General features: G+C 39.5%; 1 protein-coding gene across 1 annotated transcript in view; it reads left to right on the top strand.

Moving 5' to 3' along the window:
- Positions 1-14,192, top strand: part of kiaa0586 (KIAA0586 ortholog) — a 177,882-nt gene that overhangs the window by 102,566 nt on the left and 61,124 nt on the right. Inside the window, exons 18-21 of the mRNA XM_055171508.2 lie at positions 2,283-2,479; positions 2,589-2,690; positions 9,777-9,863; positions 13,549-13,727. Coding sequence (XP_055027483.2) covers positions 2,283-2,479; positions 2,589-2,690; positions 9,777-9,863; positions 13,549-13,727 — 565 coding nt within the window. The remainder of the gene's footprint in view (positions 1-2,282; positions 2,480-2,588; positions 2,691-9,776; positions 9,864-13,548; positions 13,728-14,192) is intronic.

Genomic DNA, 14,192 nt, shown 5'->3' with positions numbered 1-14,192 from the left:
GATGTTATCTCTGCTGCAATGGGGCGATGGATGTGCAGACTTCAGGGCTTTGGCAGAGGCAGGTTTAGGCTGTCTGAGTGTGTTGTTAATCCACTCTTGTATCCTGCGGAAAACAAAGAGGTAGATATTTCACTCTCTGTTTAAACGTAGCCTGTTTGATTGTGCAGACAAAAACCCCTAGTGCCTGACAAACTGCATCCTTTTGAGCTTTGTCATTATGCAGATGGCTTTTTATAAAAAATGTACAGGATTACAGTGATAGTAAGGACAGAAACATAAGGGTTAATGACATAACATGCATATTTTTGTGTCTGGGGGCATAATAACTTGATACGTTTATGGCGTGTCATTTTATTCTATAAAACCTATTTAGAAACATTTTCATATACTGTAGATACATTTTCAGTATTTGTTAATAATAAACACAAATTTTTGTTTTTGGAATCCCAAACTTGTAAAATGTCAGGTGGTGCAACTGTGTCCGTATTAATTTGCTGGTAAAATTGTTTCAATTATAAAAAATTCAAAATAATATACTTTGGCATTATATTATGTTTGAAATCTATAAACAAATTTCACAATTATCAGTAGTTGTTGGAATATTTAAAAAACTTTGGTCCAACAATTTGGATGTTTTCAAATGTCAAGGTAGTACAACCGCAATCATGTGCCTTTTATTAAGAACTTAACAAGTATAAACAGTAAACATGATATCACATCATCCAGTGAACCCCAAGTGGTTTATGGCTAAATTAAAAGTTTGTAGATTTCTCTTAAGTACTGAAAAAAAATAGCTACTTTAATGTACACTTTCTGTGTCAGGTGGTACAACCAATGTAAAACAAGAAAAAATGCTATTTTATCGAACACATTTTAGTTGTATTTAAAAAGTATATTTATGAATTGAATATCACAGGCATAAGCTTATACTAGCCATCCAAGTAGAAGTCTGCTAAATGTAAATTTATTGCAGAGGTCAGGTGGTGCAACCAGAAAGTCTAAGGGTGCAGCTGCTATGAATGCCCCTGAGAAATAAAAAAAACATAAAAAATAATAATAATTTAGCTTAGGGTTGTGCCGATAGACGATACTATGAGATAGACGATAGATAGACGATAGTCAGATATATAGCTGATAGTGGGCTTTCATGACGATACTGGGCTTTCATGACGATAGTTGGCGATAGTTATTATATAGTTATAACATGCGCATTGGCTGGGTTATTTTTGACCAATAATGGGTAAATATTGGACAGAACACATGCTGGTTTGTTGTTATGCAACCATGATTATAATAACCCAACAGTTGGGTTAAAACAACCCAGCATTGGGTCATTTTTAACCCAACGGTGTGTTCTGTCCAATATTTATCATTATGAGTAAAAAATAACCCAACCATTTTTTGCGTGCATGCCTTTCCTCTCATGAGAGGGTTTGTGGGCTTCACTTTGCGCGAGAGAGCTTGTAACAGGCGCATATTCCTTCTAGCACGCATCTAGACTTGTAATGCGCGCGTCTTGAATTCTTGCTCGGACCTGAATGTGCGGCATGTACTCCTTGCACCTGAACATGTAATGCACATGTTTTGGACTCTTTCTCTTGCCATTTCCTGACATTTTTTATCAGGATGTTAAAAATATTGTGAAAAAAATCATTAAAATGTACTGAAATGTATTTCAATAAACAAAACTTTTTTAAACACGTTGTTGCTGACTAAAAAAATATTCATTATATTCATTTTTAAAATTATTTTTTAGTTTTTAGGAGCTTATTTTTTTTTAGCACAAATGCTTCTAACTACTGTACGTAAACTCAAACGGTCGATCAGTTTTTGTATTATTAATTTATTTAGTTGTACAGACTTTAATTTAGTTTTTTACACTCTACAAAGAATGTGCTGTGTTGTTTTAACCAATCATTGGGTCAAATACAGTATAGACATTTTCTATTTAATTGAACCCAAACCATGGTTGGGTTGTCTGTATTTTACGCAACCATATTTTGAAACAACCCAACATTTTTTGTATAATGTATTATTTTGATGTGTATGTAATGTTTAATTATGTTGTGGTGTTGTGTTTGCAATGCAATGGCCAGGCATTCATGTCAGTATTTGTATACTGAAGTTGAGTGTGTTTCTGTCCTAAACCTCCAGTAAACAGGAATAAATGTTTTTATGGGCATTACTATATGTTGACATCTCTTGCATTGCCCATTGCGTAATTCGAACTTTTATCCGCCCAGATTGTTACTCTCTACACTTCTCTTTTTGTCTCTCTATAGGTAAACCCAGAGTGGACGGCCAGACCCCAATGCCTTCAATGGTAACCATCAGAGACAAACCCCCCATTGTAACAACTTCCTTTCCTCCTATAACCATCCCTGAACTCAAGCCGACTTCTGTTGTTCGGAAGCCCAACACGATATTACTGGAGGTCACGTCAGAACCGAAGAAACGGACCCCGCAGCGCGAAATACAGGTGAGAACATTTTTATTGCTTTTGTAATAATAAGATCAGTATTTCAACACAAGATATTTTTACTGTTTCCAAGATTTTAAATTGCATTTGCTCGTCGTTTGTTGTCCAGGTCCAGCCTGGTGTGAACATTGAGAGCGCTCTGTGCGGCAGACCGGCTTCCCCTACGACGTTCATCCCAGCCGAAACCATCCTTCCTCCACCCACCATTGATGTAAAACCTCTTAAATCAAAAACAACACACAGTAGACATAGCAGACTTCATATTATTGCAAATGAAAGTATCACATTATAGGTTTCATAACCATAAAGTCATTATGTATCCAACAGACGGAAATGATCACCAACGATTAACATGCTTGCAGATGATTGGTTGTCGTTGCTACTTTCCTTGTTTTTGCTTTATTCTATCCATTAGTGAGACCAAAAAGCTGCTTGCTTTTTGTTTATTTTTTATGGATGAATACGATATAATCTTTCTTTGAGATTGATGCTACATCCACAATGCGCTCTGACGTGAACATTTGTATGTGCAGTCCATGGCCAGAGGACCTCTGATGGTATTCATACACCAGCTGGTCTTGGCTCCGTTCAGAGAATGGATGGATATTATACCATTAGACTTTGGCAGTACTCCAGCGTGCTGTACTTCTATAAGGGCCAGTTTTGTTCAGGGTTCGCATTTCTCATTGCGCTTCCATTGATTTTTGCCGAGCTGCGTGCGTGAGCGAGTGTGTGCTTCTGCTCTCAGAAGCCGCTCGAGCGGATGAAGATGGATGAGGTGTGTGTGTTTCTCCGTGTGCGTGGGGCTGAATGCATAATGATTCAGAGGGGACTTTGCCGGCAGCGATTTTGCTCTCACTCCTCCGATCTCGACCTCAGTCGTTCACATCTGGTTGCTAGGCAACAGATGCAGCTTCATTGGTTTTGTGTCAGTACGTTCGAGGATTCTGAGCAAGCGTTTGGGAGGACAAAGACGCTCTGTGCTCTGCCTGCCGCTGTTAGCATCATAGTCATCATTACAGTTGTCTGGAAATAACCGTAGACCTGTCTCTTTTACATTTACATCGAAGTCAGTTGATACATTTTGAAAAATCTAATCTGTATCAAGGTTGGGAACATGATTGTTTTATATTTAACATTTACGGTTCAACCTTTATTTTTATATTAATTTTGTTATGATGAGCTAGTGAATAAAAGTTGTAGGATTCTACGTAATAGCATAATAGTAGAGACTAACCATGTGTCCCAATTCGCCTATTATCCGTATTCGACATAGTATGTCCCAAATCATGGTATGTTAAGTACCCGGATGGTCTACTGCTTCTGGTAAAATTTTGAAGTGCAGGTCCATGCACACTCTTAAGGGGTCGCACATCGTTGCATCACGTCAGGTCACGCGCCGCGGACAGGCACCCCTAATGTGCGTACACTCAAAGAAAATAATGTGTTCGAATTTTAAAAAGAGTGTCATTATGTAAGGAGGCGCTGTACTTCTCGTCCCCTTAACTTTTTCCCCGCCAGTATTTTTAAAAAAAGTTGCCAGCCAGCGCCAGCATTTTTATGATTTTCACAAAAGTTTAATGCTTCCAGGAAATGTTTCTTTAAATATATAAACATACAATATATTAAAGGAATATTCTACCCTTTTGCCATATTGAACAATGTAATTGCCTCAACCTACACGAATTGATACATACCTATCTTTTTTCAATGCGTGAACGGTGCAGCGCGTTGTGAATGTGTTGGCATTTGGCCTAGCCCCATTCATTTCTATGGTACCAAAAAAAAGTTTTATTTTGTGGCACCATACTTACTGGTATAACTCCTCATGTCTTTAAATAGGGAAAACACGGATGTGTTTGGTGGCGTCCCTGTTCGGTACCATAGGAGTGAATGGGGCTGGGCTGGATGCTGGCACATTCACGATGCGCTGTACAGTGCACGCATGGAAGAAGATAGATATGTGTTGATTCGTCTGGGTTGAGGTGATGACATGGTTTAATATGGCAAAGGGGTAGACTATTCCTTTAAATGAAAGAGCAGACCTTCTGCTTTAAAAAAAAAAAAACGTTTCATCGTACCTTCATTTGTTCTCTTATTATGACCTCTCACATATGGGTAGGTTTCTTCAAAAATACAAAATTTTGAGCAAAAAGCTGAGATAATTCCATTTTTGTGAAGGACTTTTGTTAGAGATCAGATTCAGAGCGATCCTCAAAACATACACAGATTTGAACTGTTTGCCCTAAGGGAATACTTTCGGGTTTCATAAGTTGGGTAAGAGTGCCACCTGGTGGTTAATAGCTGAAATACGGATTGCCGGAAAAACTCGTCATTGGCAGGGAAGCATTTTCTCTTAATTGACAAGTTAACTCGTCAATGTCGGAAAAATATTTAATGCTCAATATTACCCACAACTCCCTGCGAGAGGGTGGAGTTTAGTGACGTTGTACTGAATTATTGAAATAAGTGATTTAGTAAACATCGCATAAGAAACAATGAACGAAGAAAAGCTGAAAGGCAAGAAAGAGCTGTATTTTGATGTTATTGTTAACAATCAAAATGTCATCTAGGCAAGGGGTTTTTAAAACTTTATGATGGCAGGGACCCCACATATGATGAACCTTTAGCGAGGGACCACTTTCCTAAAATATCTATTCATATCTTCTATAAATAAATAGTTAAACTGTGTTAATAAATAGTAATTATGATATACAGATAACAAATTGTTAATAAGACTCACTCCCAAAAATGATTGACACAGAGATAACCATAGCAACGTTCTGCCGTCTCGGGTGCTTATCATTCATAGCTTTGACCAAAATAATATTACAAGAAACCTTCGTCTTGGCGTTGTGTGTGGTACGCATTTGAGAGCCTGCTCCACAAACAGAGTGATTTCTTGCAGTGTTGCCAGATCCTCGTCTTTTTCTGTACTTACATCACATTGTGGTGCTTAACCGTTTATGGCTCACAAAGCGATCAAGTTTTTGGTGTTATTAAAGTGTGAAGCTGCCGGTCCTAATATTTTGACCTTTAAGGTAAAGCATTTGGATTTATTTTTATCTTGTTCGCTGTATTTTTCGTGCAAGTTCTGGCAACAGTAGTCATTTTCTGCACCGTGCATACAGAAGACTTTCTAGGCATTTCTTTTTTCCAGAAGAGAGACCTGTCATGTCCATGATGCACGTTTAAATACTTCATTAACAACTAGTTGTTCAGTTCGGTTATGTACACACTATGCAGAGTTTCTTTAAATGCGGTTGTCACTACTTGCATTTTGCTGGAGTTATGCTACGTACACACCAAACGTGGAACATCGCATTACTCCCTCTAGATTACTTGCGGGATTTAACTTCGTGTCATGCTAATTTTTCGCTCAAGTTAAATATTTTCAACTTGGGCGAAGACGCGTTTCAGGTGAATAGCGCGTGTTTTCACAGCAAACGCGCCGCCCATATCGCGTCATTCGCATCGCCACACATAAGGATGCGTCTGATCGCGTCTTTGCATTTACTTTGTATGTAATCTACTCGCGCAAATGGTTAACTTTGCGTCTGGTGTTACTGTGGGTTTACACCAAACACGAAGCGTGCAATCACATCGCGTTGCTCGCTCTAGATTACTCGCGGGATTTAACTGTGTCTCATGCAAATTTTTTGCTCAAGTTGAATATTTTCAACTTGGGCGAAGATGCTTTTAAGGTGAACAGCGAGTGTTTTCGCAGCAAACGCACAGCCCATATCGCGTCATTCGCATCGCCCCACATAAGGATGCGTCTGATCGCGTCTTTGCAGTTACTTTGTATGTAATCTACTCGCGCAAATGGTTAACTTCGCGTCTGGTGTTACTGTGGGTTTACACCAAACACGAAGCGTGCAATCACATCGCGTTGCTTGCTCTAGATTACTCACGGGATTTAACTTCGTGTCATGCTAATTTTTCGCTCAAGTTGAATATTTTCAACTTGGGCGAAGACGTGTTTGAGGCGAATAGCGCGTGTTTTCACAGCAAACGCGCCGCCCATATCGCGTCATTCGCATCGCGCCACATAAGGATGCATCTGATCGCGTCTTTGCATTTACTTTGTATGTAATCTACTTGCGCAAATGATTAACTTCGCGTCTGGTGTTACTGTGGGTTTACACCAAACACGAAGCGTGCAATCACATCGCGTTGCTTGCTCTAGATTACTCACGGGATTTAACTTCGTGTCATGCTAATTTTTCGCTCGAGTTGAATATTTTCAACTTGGGCGAAGACGCATTTCAGGCGAATAGCGCGTGTTTCACAGCAAACGCGCCGCCCATATCGCGTCATTCACCCCACATGAGGATTCGTCTCATCGCGTCTTTGCATTTACTTTGTATGTAATCTACTCGCGCAAATGGTTAACTTCGCGTCTGGTGTTACTGTGGGTTTACACCAAACACGAAGCGTGCAATCACATCGCGTTGCTTGCTCTAGATTACTCACGGGATTTAATTTTGTGTCATGCGAATTTTTTGCGCGAGTTCAATATTTTCAACTTGGGCGAAGACGCGTTTCAGGCGAATAGCGCGTGTTTTCACAGCAAACGCGCCGCCCATATCGCGTCATTCGCATCGCCCCACATAAGGATGCGTCTGATCGCGTCTTTGCAGTTACTTTGTATGTAATCTACTCGCGCAAATCGTTGAACTCGCATCTGGTGTAAACCCACAGTCTCGTAAATTACTGAAGTGTGTATGTACAGATAAGGATTAAGAGCAAAGTGAAGTGACAACCGAATTTAAATGCTGTGTGTACGAGGCCAATGTTGCTTCTGTTAAAGGAATATTCCATTTTCTTAAAAGAAAAATCCAGATAATTTACTCACCACCATGTCATCCAAAATGTTGATGTCTTTCTTTGTTCAGTTGAAAAGAAATTATGTTTTTTGAAGAAAACATTGCAGGATTTTTCTCATTTTAATGGACTTTAATAGACACCAACATTTAATACTTAACTCAACACTTAACAGTTTTTTTCAACAGAGTTTCAAAGGACTATAAACAATCCCAAGCGAGGTATAAGGGTCTTATCTAGCAAAACGATTGTCATTTTTGACAAGAAAAATAAGAAATATCCACTTTTAAAGCACAACTTTTCGTTTAGGTCCGGTCCAGCGCGACCTAACGTAAATGCGTCGTGACGTAGGGAGGTCACGTGTTACATATATAAAACTCACATTTGCGGACCATTGTAAACAATAAACTGACACAAAGACATCATTTAGTATCAGTTGACATACAACAACGTAGGAACGGTCCTCTTTCACCCCACTTGTAAACACTGGGGCGGAGTTTCGCGTTCGTCTTCTGTGACCTCTTGACGTCATGACGTATTGCGTCGGGTCACGCTAGCGCATGACGACCGGATCCAAACGAGAAGTCGTGCTCCAAAAGTATTTGCTATTTTTATTGTCAAAAACGACAATCGTTCTGCCAGATAAGACCCCCGTGCCTCGTCTGGGACTGTTTATAGTCCTCTGAAACTCCGTTGAAAAAAACGGTTAAGTTTTGAGTTAAGTATTAAATGTTGGTGTCTATTAAAGTCCACCAAAATGAGAAAAATCCTGCAATGCTCTCCTCAAAAAACACAACTTCCTCTCGACCGAACAAAGAAAGACACCAACATTTTGGATGACATTATGGTGAGTAAATTAGCTGGATTTTTCTTTTAAGAAAATGGAATATTCCTTTAAGCACTAGCATGTCCCTACTGTAATGCATAACTTTTTTAAGTATTTAAATCATTCAGTTATCGCAAACCATTGCGATACGTGCATTGCGATATTACACCCATCTCCGATTATCAGGTTGCCCTACTATTGTACAATAGATGATATATGCACAGCTGCGACCACACATCGGTTTCAATTTCATATTATTGCACCATATTTTTGCTTGGCAACTGTAGACAGTCGAGTTAACCTAATAAATACATTTTTTATTAACAAAACCGTATAAATCAATCAAGACAAGTGATTTTACAATGGTTGAGGGAGATGTTTTTATCTTGCATGAAAAACAAAAACGCGTGCATGTGTGTTTACCTGTATTTGTGTGTGTTTGTTTGATCATCACCCCATTGCAGCACAGCGGAGGTGTTGTGCTCTGCCAGCCCGCGGCACTATGACTGCATGGCTAAATCTATCACTTTCTCTGGCCGGTTAATGCCCATGACTCATCAGGCAGGCAGACCGCAGCCGCTACCCACATACTCACAAACACTCGGGCCAAGACATCCGCAGCACGTATACACGCATTTACAGATGCAGTCTCACAACACCACAAATACAGCTTTGAATTTTAAATAGCATTCACGTCTTTCCCGGGACCTGAAAATTATGCTCAAAAACCCTTAAATATGTAACATCACTTTCTTTTACATTCGAGAGTTACGGTTCGCTCTTGGTGTAGATAAGCTATGTATTGTTTAAAATCTAGAGGCAAAATAACCTCTCTCTGTGAACGTGCACAGATATAAATGAACATTTGTGCATGCAGGTGTGATTGTGCGACTGTGTGAGCAGAATAGTAAATAATATTGTGCGCATTTGCTGCAGTCCTGTACGTTACCGCATATCCGATGCATGCAGTACGCATAAGACACGGATAGCATACAGTCAGCCAATGTTGCAAAATACATCATGATTTATTTTATAGAGACACATCATGCACACCAATTCTGCTACTGTATATTGTAATATGGGTCACAATAGAGTTTTACGTTGTATTGGTTGCTTTTTAACAGAAAATACAATGACAGTACAGTCTAATGCAACACGTACAACACTATCTGTCTCTCATTCGCAGCACGCGCACGTCTCATTCGATTCTCTCGGTTACCATAGAAACGAGGTTTAGCTGTGTGAGACAAAGACCTGGAGAACTGACGCGTGATTTTTACCTTTTCTTCAATGCTAAGACTCATAATCGCCTCAGCAACAGTTTATAGATGTGTCTTCATTGGGATGTCCTTTAAGGACGCCTCATCCCTTCTGTAATGGGATTAGAGTCCTGACATTGGTTGATGAGACGGGCGTTTTGTTATGGAACAGTTGAAATAAGTGAAGTTTTTTTTTTTACACAAACCAATGTCATTTAGGTGTCAAAGCTGCCGATAATCTTCCATTCTAGCATTCCTGTCTCCCGTTTCTCATTACTTTCATATACACGGACACGTTTTTAATCTCCCCAGCTATTAACGAATTTTGAAATTTGCAGATGTTGCATAGCTTCTTAACCTTTGTCCCTGTATCACCGCCCTACAGGCCGCAGAGGAAGGACACACTCATGAAGATGAGGAGGAAAATGTCTTTCCTGGAACCAATTTCTTGGAAGTAGCCGACATCAGCCAGGTACATTCAATTAAAAACACATTTCAGCGAGTCACGACCCACACACTCTCCGGCTCTCAGCGTAAAGGTCATTTCACAGCCCGATGTCGACCCGCCCGGAGGGTTTCGGCCTGCTTGACGATTCCTGCATCCTTCCGATTTGCATTTACTCGTTCTCCACATCCCTCCCACTCGAAAATATCGCCCATCAACAACTTCAATAATGAGATTTTCAGAGCCAATGGGTGAAGGAGAACATCGCTTGCTTTAATTAACAAAGACTAGAGAATGAATGAGACTTTAAAATTTCATTCTGCTCAGAACATTGCACGGCCCGGAAAAAAATCCAATTAGACCGCGCGCTAAATTGGCCTTTTGGTGGATTGATATCGAAGGGGTGTGGTGCGTATCGCACATGCGTTCGCAGGGACGCTAGTTTGCAATTCCGCTCATGTCACGACGCACTCAACCATTGACATGAAGCCATAAGCCCCTTATATTTACCGCTAACAAGCTGCACAGGACGCTCGGCGTATTGGGCATTAGGCCGATTGGACCGCACGGTCGTACAAGGGCAAGGCGTCAGTTTGCACCGAAATAGCATAGCAGTCATTAGGCGGGAGGCGGAGGAAAAGAGGAAGGGAAGTCGGTGTTGTTCTCACAGGCTTTTGCTGGGAAAAAGAGTGTTTCTTATGAGAATAATGAATCGATGGAGGGGTTTGCTCACCAATAACATGAGCTGTTCCACAGTGCCCCCTTTTGGTTACAACAGCACACCACAACCATCGAGAAATCAGCTGATTTCTGGTTATCAGAGAATATGAGCTAAATATATTAACAATATTATTTGTTTATTATCTGAAGAAAAGCTATTTGTTGTTTAAATAGCTTTGGTATTAGAATAAAGAGTTTTGCACGAGAAGTTCATTTTGCTTCATTTTGGCCTGCCATACTTATTTAGTCAAATTTATATAGTCATACATACATATTAAAATAGTGTTAACATTGAAACAAGAAAGTTTTGAGCAAATGCATAAACCGTCAGTGTTTAAACACTATTTCTAACCATACCCCGTTTCGCAACGTTAAGCTTATTATAATTATTTATCATTTGAGCTGTCATATTCAAACTTTTCGGGAAAGGTAATTTTTATGTCCTTAAACCATGTACGTAAAGATAAGTAAAGTAACTTGCATTTTATGTTTCAAACAGAGATGGCGATGTAGCTTTAAAGTCATCATTTTAAAGTCATCATTATAAACTTAATTTTATTGGAATATTTATTGGACTTATCTGTGGGCATTATTTTTTTAATTCCCCTTATAATCTTTAATCAAAAACGCTAATCTGCTCCCTACTCAAAACAGTCTTGCTTTACTTCCATTCACGAGGAATGACTCGAGGGCGGGGCTCTGGAAAAGATGGCAGCGATTAGCAATTTTGCAACATGACCTATCTTCCCACTAACCTATCAGTTCTCAATAAAATAATTCAAGTCCCGCCCTACCTTTTTTCATTTCAGAAGCAGTTTCACTCGAATATACGTTACTACGGGAAAAAAATAATACAATCACTACTTTCCTTTCATGATGACTTTATGCATTTAAAGGCAGGGTGCGTGATCTCTGAAAGCCAATGTTGACATTTAAAATCACCTACCCCAATAGAATCTGGACCTTCTGTTGATAGACCCGCCCCACACATACGCAACCCAGGCAACGATGTTGGTTAGTAGACACGCCCCTTACTGCTTATTGGCTACAAGTGTGTTTTGCTAGTCGGCCCGACTCCCTTTTCCAAAGTGTTTTTCAAAAATCACGCACCCGACCTTTAAACAATTCCTTGAAATCATATTTATATAGTGTGCATTTATACTTTTTGTTAATTCATTATCAAACATTAAGTAAACCAAACACAGGACTTTCTCGGCTTGCAATTACTATTACTAATCGAATACCATTACTGTTCGAATAACGGTTACTCTGCTATACATAGAGTTGGGAGTTTAAAGGATTAGTCAATTTTCTTAAAAAAGAGTCCGGATAGTTTACTCACCACCATGTCATCCAAAATGTTGATGTCTTTCTTTGTTCAGTCGAGAAGAAATTATGTTTTTTGAGGAAAACATTCCAGGATTTTTTTTCATTTTAATGGACTATAATGGACCCCAACACTTAACAGTTTTAATGCAGTTTAATATTGCAGTTTCAAAGGACTCTAAACGATCACAAGCAAGGCATAAGGGTCTTATCTAGTGAAACAACTGTCATTTGTGGCAAGAAAAATAAAAAATATGCACTTTTAAACCACAACTTCTCTTCTTCCTCCGGCTGTGTGACGAGCTAGCGCGACCTCAAGTAATTGCGTAATGACGTGGAAAGGTCACGTGTTACATATATGAATCGCACATTTGCAGATCATTTTAAACAATAAACTGACACAAAGACATTAATTAGTATCATTCCACATACAACAACGTCGGAGCGGTCCTCTTTCACCACACTTGTAAACACTGGGGCGTAGTTTCGCATTTGTCATCCGTGACCTCCTGACGTAATGACGTATTACGTGAGTTCGCGCTGGCGCGTCACACGACTGGAGGAAGACTAGAAGTTGTGGTTTAAAAGTGCATATTTTGTATTTTTCTTGCCAAAAATGACAATTGTTTCGCTAGATAAGACCCTTATGTCTTGTTTGGGATCGTTTAGAATCCTTTGAAACTGCAATTTTAATCTGCATTAAAACTGTTAAGTGTTGGGGTCCATTAAAGTCCATTAAAATGAGAAAAATCCTGGAATGTTTTCCTCAAAAAACATATTTTTTTTGACTGAACAAATAAAGACATCAACATTTTGGATGACATGGTGGTGAGTAAATTATCTGGATTTTTTTTTTTAAGAAAATTGACTAATCCTTTAAATAAACCGTAACCACACAGACAAACATGTCTTTTTGGTAGTAAAGTGATTTAAAAAAAAAATGAAGGTCTTAATGCATGGTGTTATTGCAGGTCAGTTAAGATCAGTAATGAGTGCAATAAAAATTCAAGTAATTTGCACAAAAATTGCCTGTAATTAAGTTAAGTTTGTGAATTCTCAACGAGAACTGGTGTGTTTTTCGCCCACTCCGAGTTTTCCCAACAACCAAATAAAGGCCGCAGCTACTTTAGAGCAAACCCTGGTGATCTCGCTCTTTTATTCTCTTTTGGATCCCAGACTTGGATCATTGGCAGCTCCTAAATGTCACTCCCCTTAGTCTCTAGAGCTTCGGTTTTGGCCGGGTCTACTCAGATGAAGCCATAAACCTCAATCGGCTCAGCGCCCGGCTGGCAGAATGTTTTCTCTCTCCTTCTCTGGCACCGGGCCACTAGAAATGAGTTAATCGCTTCTTACACAGACCTTCCTCAGCCCGGGCCAAAGAAATCTGAATATTATCCAAACCAGTGACTAAAATGTTGAAAGCTGGCCGGCAACCAGAGGTGAAATTATATAAAACAAACGTCCTTCTTCTCTGCAGCTCCTGTGAAATAACATATGTTTGACATTACTGCTGTCTTTTTGTGTTAATATTTAAGTGTCTGATCCAGCGAGCTGTCAAGAATATTTTTGCCCTTCCAGTGAATCCTTTTTTGCAGAAGTTAGTTTGTTGGCAGATGTATGTAAAACTGCTGAGATCTCATGTTTCTCGGGACTGTGTTGATTTCAGGAAACACATGTTGGAGTTCCAGACTCTCCTGTAGAGCTGAACGGACTGCCGTCCCCTCCTGCTGCTCTGTATCACGGTCCAGCGTTTCCTCCTCAACCTCCTCGGTCTACATCGCTCACAGAGCCCATACTCAACACCATTCAACAGAGAGAAACTCTGGAAAACAGACTTGTGGATTGGTGAGATTGTACAAATATCATTCAGTGAATTTGCTTTACAGTTATGACCAGATGTCTCATCTAATGATGCAGGTTCCCACGGGTCCTTAAAATCCTTGAAAGTTTGTGAATCTGGGGGAGGGGGGGATTCAAGGCCCTGGGAAGTTTTTTAAAATATACATACATAGATACAGGTCATTGAAAATGCTTGAATCTATTTTATGCAAGAAGTTTTCTGAAAAAAAAAAATCCATATTATTCCCTGTGTAGTGTAGGATAATATCATAAAAATTCTAGCATGCTAAACTGTTCGCTTTTAATGCTTATATCTTCTGTATGTGAATGTTGATTCATACCAAAATTATTTTTTGCATAGTTGTGTTTGACACATGAAAACGTCTTGGGTTACGTATCTAATTGTTGTTCCCTGAGAAGGGAACGAAACGCTGCGTTTCCCTTGCCATACTTCCTTCGTCTCTGTAACGC

Source organism: Misgurnus anguillicaudatus, chromosome 7 (genome assembly GCF_027580225.2).
Source record: "Misgurnus anguillicaudatus chromosome 7, ASM2758022v2, whole genome shotgun sequence".
NCBI classification, from domain to species: Eukaryota; Metazoa; Chordata; class Actinopteri; order Cypriniformes; family Cobitidae; genus Misgurnus; species Misgurnus anguillicaudatus.
This window is presented reverse-complemented; position numbering and strand designations above follow the sequence as displayed.